The following is a 13,930-nucleotide window of genomic DNA, read 5'->3' on the forward strand; positions in this document are numbered from 1 at the left end:
AATTCATGACCAGTTGACAGTACAATGACTAAAACCAAAAATATCCATGTTCTACAACGTCTCGCTCCATTTGTTGCTATTTCTTTCTTTTTTCTTTGGCGGTAACGGCTTTTCTTGAAACATTTTCTAGTTCTCTTTCAAACGTTACCAATGAAGCAAGGTCTTTTCCATACATGATGTATGTACTAGGCCCTCTGATATAAACTAACTTTTTTTTACTTCACTTTGTTGAAACATAGTAAGAAGGTCCTTGAGGAGTGAATGAAGATCATTTCACAGTAAGCAAAATCCAAATATCGTTTAAAAAGTACATACTTACCTTACGGGCAGGTGTGCTAAATACGAGGTGAATGAATAATCTTCAACAAAGCACCACTTACACAATGAGAAACGTTTCAAATAATGAAAGATACATTATGATATTTTAAGAACACAAAGAGCACAAAAAACTTTCTGATTTTCCCATAATTTTCCTATCCCGAATTAATGTTCTTCAAAAAAACCAAAAACATTTCACAAACCTCTAATACACGTAAAACTAACTGCCCCAATACGCACCAATAAAATTCAATTTTGCAACAAAAAACAATTTCAAAGCTAATTTTAATTACATTTTACTATAGTAAATAGTTGAAGAATCTAACGGTATATTAAATTACAAATGTTGCATTTTAATGAACAGTTTAAAACAAGTTGTGAGTGAACACTGGAAATATGCGATGAACTGAACAAGTTTGGCCTAGTGCGAAATACAGATACAGGTACAAAATAATCATAAGTAGAGTAAGATATGACATACAGGGTGTTACGAAATTCGCGGACACGGACTGTGGGGTCATATTAAGTTAGATAAGGTGATAAAAAAGTGTCTTTATGATTTTTCAATCAGACCAGTATTTTTTGAGATATAGCAGTATCAAATATGCAAAAATAATAAAAATATACATATAACTATAAATTTCAATTTTCAATCATTACATAAACAATTACGAACGAGTTACCACAATTGTTCAAAATTTCCACCGTCTGCTGTTAAACATGCTTCAGCACGTTATAGTACTGCTCGAAAGTAGTTGCGTATCGTCTCTGGTGTTATTTGCTGTACTGATTGAAATAGGCGGTTCTGCAATTCATTCAAATTTGCCACTGGTGTTCTATACACCAATGTTTTTAGGAAGCCCCAAACGAAAAAAATCTCATGGCGTTAGGTCTGGAGAACAAGTTGGCCAAGCAAATGGACTACCTCTACCAAGCCAACATCCAGGAAAAGTATTATAATATTAAGTAATCACATACAATTAATGCGAAATGGGCACCTGCGTGATCGTGCATAAAAATCATATTTTGACGCACATTATAAACACGCTACAGAGTCGTCTATTTCAAACAATACACAAATAACGCCAGAGATGGTACGCAACTCCGTTCGAGCAGTAGCAGAACCTGCTGAAGCATGTTTAGCAGCAGATGGTGGAAATTTTGAATAATTCGTTTGTCATAATTGTTTATCAAATGATTAAAAATTGAAAATTTTTATTATTTTTAGATATTTAGAACGGCCGTATCTCGAAAAATATCGGTCTGATTGAAAAATGATAAAGACATTTTTTATGACCTTATCTGGCTTAACATGATCACACAGTCCGTGTCCGCGAATTTCATAACACCCTGTATAATTTACTTATAGGTTTTATAGGTTATATCTCACCCACAGAAGGACAACATTTCATATGACTAGAACACTTAATTATATACACAGTTGTTCATGTAACTAATTTATTACAAGATTATATTGTGGTGATTTTTTTCCTAAAAATGTATCTGCCTGAACAGCCGTGTCCAACTTTTACAATGGAAACATTTTCATAAATATTGTAGTTCAGATTATATTGTACAAGAAATTGGCATTAACATTGTTATTTTCAATGGAATGCTCCTCATTTATTGCATATTTGAATTCTTTTATTTATTTTAGGGAGACCCTCATCGGGTTTTCCCATATTTAACTTTAGCTCTTTTATATCAAGTTATGTAGTGGTTTAATATTACGAAATTTTAAATTATCCATCACAGCCATTTTGAAAATGTTAGAATTACTCTGAAGATTACAGTGTTCATTCAATTTTAATTTTCGCTTATTTAACGTATTATTATAAATCGATACTTCTAAAAAATGTTATAACGCAACGACACTGCATATCCATGAAATACGTTTTAAGTCCCGTAAACATTTAACAATTTTCAATTTATCTTTTTAAAGTCAATCAGGGCATAATTTAATAAAACGAGGTCTATCGTATTTACAGAATTATCCGGTAAGTTACGGAAAGTTAAAGAAAATAGTAATTTTATCAGATTTACCTATTTTTTTTTTTTATATAAGATGGGCTGGATATAGGCAAAATTTTTAATAGATGATATTTTTCAACACACATATTTGTTTAGTTTGAAATGGAATGAATGAAAAACAATGATCTAATCCAAAAGGTATGCTATGTAAAGCGCTCGGAAGTGGTTATTTTTCACCAATTTGAACTTACCTATCACAGTTATGCATCTTTCTTGGAGACTCACATCTTTCGCTTTTTGAGATATTTGTACGTAAGAACCGCTCGTCTCTTTTATTTGCTTAATGTAATTACCCGCCTTACCAATGATCATACCAGCCGTCGAATTAGGTACTAAAATTTTCACTTGCTTATCTCTCTCTTGCATTAATTTATTATCAGAATCCACCGCGCTTTTAGTCAAATCGGGTTTCTCTCGAATTTTCTCCATTATAAATTCCAAAACAGATATTATGGCATCCACACTTCCCGTAATTAAGCACACTCTCTCTGTCGTCCCTAAAACGGATACTCTTTAATGCATCTACAGTCTACATTCGTCTTGAATTTATGTTTTTCAAAACTGATGAAAATTTTACAAAGTAAAACATTTCCGGTTATGAGGCTTCACAAACTGCAAATTTATCACGATCTATATTGGACTGAAATTTAGAATTTTAATATAAAACGGGTAATTAATAATTGAAATGACATTTTACGATTAATTGAAACTTTTTAAGATAATCTAAACTAAATCCAACCAGTATCCAGAAAAAAATTATCACTAAGTTCATGAACAACTTTTTTGTTCACTTATGCTCGATCTATCTTATGCTAAAATAATGGCAATCAAACTTATGACACATTGTGTATAATTTTTCGGAAAAATTTAATTTTTAAAATTAAAACATCTTTAATTAATGCAAATAAAATATAAGCGTTGTTTGAATAGTTTTCCCTTTCAAGCAGATATACTTAAATATGAATATTTTTTTAATAATAACTATAAAATATACCGAGCAATCCAGAATGATTGAAGCTGACGTCAGTCATAAATGTTACCAAAGATATTAAAATTTATTTCCATTTGATCAAAATTACTTTCCGTTTTCTCCTAAAAATTGTTGATTTTACTTTAAAGTTCACGTAAGAAAAACAAGATATAGATTTGTTAATATCGATTTTTATGTTAGTTTTGAGTTTAACTATAATAATATCTAAATCGTTTTTATTTAATCCATTCTTTTAACAAATTAATAAACCCCTCAAATTAATTAATGCCAATATTCTGCTTTTTGTATTGTATTTTTGAGATTACAACGAATATGTGACCCTATTACCGCTTCACTTAATCCGCCAATGAACGAAGTAAATCACTATCAGTGTTGCCAACTAGGAAGAGTGAAAATAATAGGAGAGCGGCACACAAAATAATTGTAAGTAGCAGCGCCACCAATCATTCTGGATGTATCAGTCCACACTACTGAATTTTTATTAAAATCTATTTTCGTAACAATTGATCATTTTACCTCGTTTAATTTAATGGTTAAGGAAATTTCAGTTGTGGATTAACGTAAAGCATACGGAAAAATATACCTGGGTAAAAATCGTGCGATTTTGACATCTTCACTCGAGCCCCAGTCTCTTTTTGTAACTGCGCGATTGTCTCCCCGCCTTTACCAATAATCGCACCTGCGGCGATACTGGGTACCAACACTTTAAAGTGAAATGTTCCATCGCCACCTAAAAAAAAAAATAAAATAAAAAAATAACCATCGTTATTCTCCTCTGTTAAATTGTAATAAATTCATGAGACAATTAATTGCTAAATCCTGATTTGTGAAGCGACACCCACAAAAAATTTGTTGCTGCTGCAGAGGGATTGATGTTAAAACTGATTTTTCATTATTTTCATCCAGAAATGGTCCGGCCCCAATACATTTTTGATAAATGATATCAAACTGAAAATACTATTTCTCGATATTTTCTTTAAAAAGACACTCCTCATTTATTTTGATAAAATAAAATAAATCTCTTTAATTTCCAGTTCTTAAACACACAGCTACAACCAGTTTATTTCTTTAACGAATTGTTTAACCTATCTAACTTTGGTAAGTAAAAGTCCAAAAACCTTAGTAATGATAGGTCATAGTTTAGTTGAAACAAGATAACGATGAGCACATAATATGAGCATTTACATAATAATTACAGATGAGAAAAAGGTAAATATCACTTCAACAAGTGTTCAAAGTCAGCTCCCGGCAAATTTTTTTTTATTCCACAAAACTTTTTCCAGAGCTCATGAAATAACATCCCACAACTATTATGAATTTAATTGCAATTCTGTTATTCTCAGCAAAAGTTTTCCAACAGTTACGGGTGTTGAATAAATGAGTTGTTTCGGATGACCCCCACATAAAAAAGACGAAGGGATTTAGGTCAGGCCTTGTAGGTGCCCATAAGTACTGATGTATTTAAAATGAGGTGCTGCACAATGATGCACGTAGCTCGTTTCGAACAATTGCATAATAAATGTTTATTTTTAATCTTTAACTTGTTTCCGTTTTATGCTATTTCTAAAAGTTTTTGGACTTGGTAAAGTTAAGTAAAGTTGTCATGAAATGATTCGTTCAAAATTAAAATCTAGTTGTTGCACTTGTACCAATTGTTTTTAATATTGGTTTACAAACCGATTTGTATAAAAAAACATAAACAAATAGTACTTTTTTAAGGAAAATGTTGAGAGTATATAGAAATATTCTCAGTTCAAAAAAAAAAATGTGTCAGGACATCACCACGTTAGCGTAGTCGGTCGAGCATGTGGCAAGTATTTCTCGGCCAGACTTCCTATTCTGGTCCGGGTTCGATCCCTGGCGTCGGCACTGGCAATGTCGATGGATAATGGATGTTTGTCCGCGTTTTTTCAAGTGTAGCCCCCTTCTCCACAGCCTTTGGCTTTGGATTTGGGGGTTGTCTCACTTCTGTGGTGCGTTTTATGTTTTTTTATCCATTTCTGGATAATGATAAATGACCAGTTTAAACATTAAATCATGGGCATTATACCGAAATTTTATCAAATATACAGGGTGTCCCAGAATATGTGGGCATTCTCTCGGATTTATACAGGGGACGTTAAAATAACATGACAAGTCCCTATAAAAGTTTTTCCTAGAGGGCCTAACCTAAGGAGATACATGCCCCTTAGGGACGCCTTTGAAAATCTATTTTTTTTTAATAATAATAGTTCTAGAAATGTGACGTTTTTTTCCACAGGTTTTACGATGTTATAATGCCAATTCTGTGTCTTAAGTAAAATTAAAACTAATTTTTTACATACATTAATACATATTATCTACACACCATTCACCATTTCACGTCAATGTTATAAAACATTAAGGGCGTTAAAACAATAGTATTTCTTGAACGAAATCTGTTAAATAATCTTAATACATTTTTTTATGCAGAAATATGGCAAATAATGGCAAATAGAAAATGATCATAAAAGATAATGAATTTTTACAGATATGTACTTGTTTGCCACCAGCATATTTTTACACAAAAATTATATCCTTCATATAATTTGGATATCCCAAATTGTATAAGCCAAACTTTAGTGGTTATGGAACTCTGCGAAGTAATAATAGATAAGATTTCATTTTTGTACATCCTTTTTTGAATAACTTAGGAGCATGTGATGTAAAATGTTATTTTGCAATATGGAGCCAAATAAATTGACCTCGAAATTGATCATATTATGATGATGTGTCCGATATCATTAAATTGAATGATTTTTAAGGGCATTTGAAATATGATGTTCGATTCGTATTGACAGACAGACAACAATCGGTGATACTTGTATGAAAATGATGTAACGGAAGGCTTTGTTTGTATAATAAAAAGACGTCGAAATTAATAACACATTTTGAAGCAACATTTCAATTTGTCTGAAAATGTATCTTTAACTAAAATAGTTTTATAAAATTTATACTTTGTATAGGTATATGCGTATATTTGTGAGCTGCTTCAGGCGATTTGCTCTGATGAAGGCGGAAAGAAGTAATTTCATTGGAGAAAGATTATAAAAAAAATGTAATTTTTTCGATTTCCTGAAAAATCTGTCTAACTTTACGATGTTGATTATTTTTTAATTAATACACAATTAAATTTTATATTATTAACGTATTTGAATAATGAAAATGCATATTCACCTGTCATTCCGTTTCCCTCATCAGATCCTCCATCTGAAATTAAATTTTCAAAGTTTACAAGAATTTTAACACAACTTTAATGCAAAGCAGTAATATACATATGCGTATCTATACAATCTGTTTTGGAAAACATATGATAATTTCTAAATTCTAGGGGTAGAACAAATAACAAAATTTGTACACAAACTGTACAGACCATAAAGTATTGTTCTGCCGTCTTTTGTTTTCAAAAATAGAGCGTGAAAGTTTTTTTTTTTTCAATTAAATTGACAATACATCCAAAAGTAATCGATATACCTAGTACTGTTGGACAAGTATATAAGAGACCCTAAATAGCCTAAAGAGTTTGATGCTAAAGTTACACAGGGCAGTTTTTATACTGCGAACCAAGAATATTTCGGGTTCTCTCGAATTTTAGGAAAAAAATATATATTTCCTAAAAAAAATCCTATTCGCGTGATAAAATAAGCAAAAACTATTTAATTTCACAACAGTTAAAATACACAAAATAATTGTGGAAAACTCTAAACCCCCCGAATTTATTAGATTATCCAGTTTTTTGCAATTATTTTAATATGCGACGGTACTTATTTTAGTTTAAAAATTAAGTACGCGTTCTGCTTGAATCTCGACTTGAACAAAAAACGAAACAAAAAGTATATTTTAAAAGTATAATTTTTGTGTAACATAAGAAAATCATAATAAGGTTCCAAAAAATCCAAAAATTAGAAAAGTAATCTAAAATTTTCATTGTTTGCAGAAGAACAAACGTCCTGTTTAACTTACTTCAATATTGATTTAATAAGGCTATATAGGGCCATTTAAAACATATTCTTACCATATTTAAAATATTTAATATTTTAACGCCCTTTATCTTGAAAACAACAAATTATCTATTCTATTACCCCTACAATTTATGGTACGTTATTCTGAAACATCCTGTACATGTACAGTAAATTAATGCATAAATTTAATAAAAAGTCGGGTAACTTAGGGAGAAACGTTGGAACATGTCGATTTTGATTATTCGCGATCGTCATGAGTGCGACAAGCGAATGAGTAACATACGATTTATATAGGGCGAGTCATAATTACGTGTAAAAAATTGAACCACAGCTTGCTCAGATCAAAAAATCAATTAACCTAACCTCAATACCCGAACGGTTCCTCAGAACGTTCAAACAATTTATTTATTTTATATTCATTTTTTTAAATTTTATATTAGAAATAAGATTTTTAAAATGTTCTTAGCGGCTTATATTATTTTTAAGCAGAAAACATGCTTATACGTATGTTTGGCTATCCTAAAAAACTTCCTGTGCCTCTTCTATAAAGGAATTAAACAAAAAAATTCTTTTAAGGTCCGTAACCGGGTTATGTTCAGATAATTGATTTGTCTTTATCAGAAGCAGCTTTACTCTAATTCTTTACAACTGTAACTCACCCTCCCTCTATACAGAGTGTCCCATAATTAGCCTGCAAAACTTTATAACTAGAAGAATCTAGTTATAAATTTGGATGTAGGTAGAAACCTACATCCAAAAATAGGGGGAAAAAAATCAAACAAACGTTGGCCTGAAATGCTTCTTAAGTTGAGGCTCTGATGAGGGTTTTTATTCCATACATTCGAAATTTTTAGGAGAATAAATTAAATTTGGGTAATCCGCCAAATATTTTATTCTCTACGAGATGGGTAGACAATCATTCAACTTTCAAACTCAAAGAGGATTAATATTATTGAATATTCGACAGAATGTACCCTTTTTGGGTGAAATCGATATTGAAAGAATTAACTGAAAGAAAAATGACCACCACTGACTGAAAGATAACATTTGAGTAAGAAATGACCCTAATGGTGCTTTGTGTCGTCGAGTGTTCAGAAATCTGATATCCAGAATTGAAGGGCGCTTGCAATGTGCACATCTGGACGTTCTTTTTGAGAAATTAAAATTATTTTTACGGGGTAAGTTTTTTTTAAATCAGGCCTAAGTCGAATTTTATGGGCTTAAAATTTTGTAAAAAATAAACAGAACAGAAGCCTAAATTTGTGTATTTGTAGAGGTCGAGCGTCATATTGTTTATAATAAAAGAAAAAAATTTCTCTTTTTCAGTTTTTCTTACTTATCGATTTTATTTCTGAGGATATTTGCTACAATTTGCTATTTGCTTTTACGAAAGCTCGCAAAATTATTTTTACATTGCAAAATTAGAAGTGAAAAAAGTGCAAAATTTTCAGAATTAAATAAAAACAACAAATTTGACTGAAATTGGATGAAACTACTAACTGTTGGGGTGACCATTGGCCAACAAATACCCGCAATCCGGACACCCAATTTCAAACTGGCGGCCTATTGCAAAATTATAAAGTCGAAAACGCGAGCGCGTTTCTGCCCAAATCAAGATATCGAAATTCGGAAAAAAAAGGATCGAAAGGAGGTAATTGCATGATCTCGCTTCTGTGTGAATTTCAAATTTAAATTCAGTTGTAATATAAATAAGTTAACAAAAAACAAACCAAAAAAAATGGTAACTAGGGTCCTTATCTCGGCTGTTTTTTAATATACGCATTTCAAACCAACAAAATCGATAAGTATACCTCATGTCGATTAGAAGCTTATTTTTGGAGATACTTATAAGCGAAAAACTTAAAAAAGAGAGCAACTTTTTTTTCTTTGGTCATAAACAAATACACAAATTTAGGTTTTTGTTGTGTATTTTTAACTTAATTTTAAGCTCATAAATTCCACTTAGGCCCGATTTTTGAAACAAACATGTATTTCGTCTCATTCGCCCACACTACAGGTCTCTATTTCAATTTAAATAAAGAAATTGTCAGATCAATTCGCAGTACTTTTTCACCGAATTTTTTAAATCCACCTATCTTTAGGGGCCAGTCTGCACAAACGTCAGAGCGTTTTCGTTTGGAAACGACGCGACGTTCTAGGCACCTACTCTAAAATGAGCCCGAGACGCACGGGTGACTGTAATGTTCTATTGAACAGCCACACCATGGGCGTAGCTACAATTTTTGCTTGGGGTGGACCCAAAAACCTCGGCTTACCAATATAAAATTTAAACACTTTAACAGGTCCACACAGTCACCGACTTACCGATATGACAAAGATGATAATAGATATTTTTTTTAGGGTGGGCACCGGGCTCTGGGGTGGGCCGTACACAACCCTGTCCCTCCTACCTACGCCCATGAGCCACACTATAATATGACGACATTAAACAAACTCCTCTAATTGTAAAACACAGTGAACGATATATCTTGAAGAAAGAACACTACTGAAATATATACAAAGATGGCTTAAAGCGGCTCGAGATGGTGCCGGTCACTTGCCAAATATTTGTCAAACGTATAAACATAAAATACCGGAATTGAATTCATTAAATAAGAGTGTGTATGCAACAATTAGTAGATTTGTTTTTCTAGGGATTTTTTTCTCAAGCAGTTTTATCGGTACCTACACTGAAAATATTTAACCAAAAAATGTGAAAATGTTTACGAGTTCTTTATCTAAAAAAAGTTGCTTTGCACATCCAGACGTGAGAAGTGTATACTTTTTTTTATTATAATAAAAAATCCTTACACAATGGGAAATTTTGTCGTAGCATTAGGTTTACGTGGAATTAAGCATTTTTCCAAAGCTCAACGGATTCGAAGGTGACATGTTTCCTTTCTAGAGAGGAAAATGAAATTATTAGGTAAATTTATAATTTTCTTTATTAAAACATTAAACTAATTAAATTTGCATTAGCACGGTACATCCTTTAAACATAAATAAAAATAGGTATAAAAAAAAACTAAAATACCTAAACCATTCATATGAACAAATGTCATTTTCTATAATGGTCGCAACAGTAAAGAGAATGCACGCGGAAGCACAAAAAAAATTGCTGAGCAACTTTTCATTTTGATTTAAATTAAACAAATGCTTCGTTTTCGAAATTCAAGGTGTTCCACTTGCAAGTCCTGAAAACAGTTTTGTTGTGGAAAACAAAATGTAATTACATTATTCTAAAAGTCATCAGTGTATCAATTAAATAATATGTTTTTTGATATTAAGTAAATAGGTAAGTGATAAAAATGTAACGAAAAAAAAATGTAATTATCATTTTGTCCAAATTACCAATTACAATCTTTAGGCGATTTGAATACATTTAAAAAAAAACTATTTCCGGAGTAGGTACCTATAAATTTAATCATAATGTTGTGGAAAACTGAATTTCTCGAAACATTTCCTGGTCCTGTCCAAAGTTTAGCTTATGTAATTTCAGACACCCTGTATATGAATAGATAAAAGAAAATTGTATTTTTTTAGTTTTTCCTAGTCGAGAATCTCAAGATGAAATAAATACTTCAATTCGTTCGGTAACTTTTCTCACTAGGCGTTAATGTAACTCGTGGATTTAAAATAAACAAAATTTGATACCTATACTGTCAATGGTACAATGGTCAATGGTTAATGGTAATGGAAAACCAATAATTAAGAAACTAATACACATTATGGACATTGAAAGGACCAGCAGATGAAAAAAAATGTCATATTGTATTGGTAGAAATGCAACTTTGGTAGATGTTAACTGTTATTCAAATACAATAAAAAAAAGTCCTTTGAAACATATTTTATTCCACTTAAACTGCACCTACCCATTAGATACGTATTAAATTATTAATCTGAATTTGTTCGTACGTTAATTATTATGGATTTTGATTAGCAAAATAACGATGATTTTTTAATACCCAGATTTGATTCTTGCTAAGCTTTTAAAATTACACTCAAAGCATCATTAGACATGACGAATTTAACGTAATGTTAATTAGGTAGGTAGTAAGTACCTACCTAGGTAGGTATGTTGTCGGTTATACTTTTATTAAGGGAATCAACAAAATAAATAACATGTACCTGCATATATTGTTTTTAAAAGTAGTAAAGCCAAAATAATATTTCTGAATAGTTTATATTGTTACAGCTTACGTAATATAATGAGACCTTGTAGATGTTACGTAGTTTTATTGGAATGTATAATGTGGTAGCATATTTAAGTCAAGTATTAAATTAATAGGATTGTTGCAGCAGTTTACATTTAAAAATTATTTCAACAAAAAATATAGTGATGTGTACAAGCACCTGTGTATATGTAGGTACCTATATGTATATATGTAGGTACTCGCATATGTGTATATGTATATTTATAAATATGTATAAAATTGCAATTAAAATTGACCTTGACATTTTCCTTATCGTTATGTTGGTTATATCGACTTAAAAAAAGTCCAGTTGATAGAGACGACAAAATTTTATGTTTCTCGAGTTTCGTATTTTTATTGATTCGACAATAAATGTGAATGATAAACCACCACAAAATAGCCGCTGATTCAGTAAACTAGATATACTAAAAGCGGGATATTCACACCCACCATCATATCTGACACAATATTCATGTAGATACCCGCACTAAGGCTAAGTAGGTATGTCGTATTAAGAATTAAGCTCATTTGTTCGCGAGAAAGCTATTTCAGAACAATTTTCAAAAATTATGTAAACCGCCTGCGATGACTTAATTTGTAAATCATTTACGGAGTGTTAAATTGGAACATAACTGTCTACACCTAAAAAAATAAATACAAGGACAAGCGAAACTATAGGTACAATAAGCTGTTCTTTACCTGAGCTAAAATGCGACCGCTTTGTGTCTCCATTCTCTGCATCACTGTCAAGAGGCCTTTTTCTGGAATCGGCGATCTCTGGTGACGGACACGTCTCCATTCCCGAATCAGCGGCCATTTTGTAATTCAGTTGTTCATTAACATAGAGCGGGAAGGATAAAGAAATGCTGCACTAAACTGCGCGCACACAAACTTCGCTAAAGCGACACAAACTCCCTTCGCGCACACTGCTCGGAGACTGAATTAAAGGAAGACATAATAGAAGTCCACAGGACGATGATTAGATAGTGACTCCATAGTTCCCCACTTTACTGACGACCTTCAGTAGCTTCCTGCAATCTGCTTTGCTATATCAAATGGTTAGGTAAGTATGTACAATGATATTATGTACAAGCTGCCATCTTTTTAATACGTAGTAGTGATTTTTAAGTTACCTAAACTTCGTTATATCTGCCAAATATACGAAAAATCAAATAAAGTCTATGCGAACACCGCTTGCTGCTCATTGCTGTACTTTATTGGTATTTAAAACTCCTTCCTAATGTACCTAAGCAGGTAATTGTACCTATTTGTTTTTTATACATTTTCAAGGCAATGGAACGTCCTTGACTTACTGACGCACATAAAAACAGTGTCATTCATGGAGCTTAAGAAATATGGAATATCCAAGATATAGGTAGTAATTTTAGCATTAAAAAGATGTGAGCAGCTTCACATTGTACATATATATCTAACTAGATGACTTTTAAGTTACCTAAACTTCGTTATATCTGCCAAATATACGAAAAATCAAATAAAGTCTATGCGAACATTTTTGCTGCTCATTGCTTGGAACTTAAATAAACTCCTTCCTAATGTACCTAAGCAGGTACCTAATTGTACCTATATTGTTTTTTATACATTTTCAAGGCAATGGAACGTCCTTGATTTACTAACACACATAAAAATAGTGTCATTCATGGAGCTTAAGAAATACCGGATATTCAAGAATTAGTAGGTAGGTAACTAGCAATTTTAGCATCAAAAAGATGTGAGTAGCTTCACATACGTATCTAACTAGAGTAAGCGCCACATACTTTACTTAGGTATGCGAACAATTAAATGACAAATAAAATTTATATTTTGATATTTTTTCATTAAAGATTGCAACGGGAATAAATAATACAAGGTGTCCCAGAAATAAATAGGTAAAATTAACCATGCATTTAACTCATGATTTTTATATAACAATTTTGTTCGAAAATTACTTAAATAGGTATTTTATGAAATTATCCACTGTCTCAAATTTTTTTGCTAGCATAGTTAAATATTAAAACTAGGTAGCAGCACTAATTATTCCAATGTTTGTGCTTTTCATTAAATTAATTGCTTATTTTAAATATTATTAAATCAATTAAGCTTTTCGGCATACGCTCCAGTGGCGATAGTAACAAAAATTTGAAATTTGAAGTTAAATTAAATATCTTAAAAAGTAAGTTTTCGAAAAATATTATTAGTTGCTCTTGACAAGTCAAATGCGTCAGAGTTCTGCAAAATCCTTGTATTTGTGTGAAAGTAAGATTTTTGTTTTTATATCTAAGGCTATGAAGCTCATGATGGCCATTTTTCGACATTCGATAAGTACATAATTTACAACTAAATTCGTATTATAAATGCTCAAGGTAGTGCAGGTTTTAATTTAATAGAGGAACTTCACCAGGTGTCATACATAACTATTA

The 13,930-nt window shown here is 31.5% G+C and overlaps 1 protein-coding gene across 3 annotated transcripts in view; it reads right to left on the bottom strand.

The window, feature by feature from the left end:
• The window catches only part of LOC108911386 (RNA-binding protein Nova-1), a 29,778-nt gene extending 17,231 nt beyond the window's left edge, over nt 1-12,547 (bottom strand). Inside the window, exons 1-4 of one of the 3 annotated variants that reach the window (XM_018716311.2) lie at nt 12,213-12,546; nt 6,536-6,568; nt 3,924-4,070; nt 2,541-2,846 (exon numbers count right to left, since the gene is read on the bottom strand). In XM_018716311.2, the coding sequence (XP_018571827.1) occupies nt 2,541-2,846; nt 3,924-4,070; nt 6,536-6,568; nt 12,213-12,330 (604 nt within the window). In that variant the 5' untranslated portion in view covers nt 12,331-12,546. Of the gene's footprint in view, nt 1-2,540; nt 2,847-3,923; nt 4,071-6,535; nt 6,569-12,212 lie in introns of all 3 variants that reach the window. The other 2 variants (XM_018716314.2, XM_018716312.2) reach the window with 2 other exon arrangements.
• Between the last annotated feature and the right edge of the window lie 1,383 nt (nt 12,548-13,930).

The sequence above is a fragment of the Anoplophora glabripennis genome, unplaced genomic scaffold (assembly GCF_000390285.2).
Source record: "Anoplophora glabripennis isolate ALB-LARVAE unplaced genomic scaffold, Agla_2.0 scaffold620, whole genome shotgun sequence".
Classification (NCBI taxonomy): Eukaryota; Metazoa; Arthropoda; class Insecta; order Coleoptera; family Cerambycidae; genus Anoplophora; species Anoplophora glabripennis.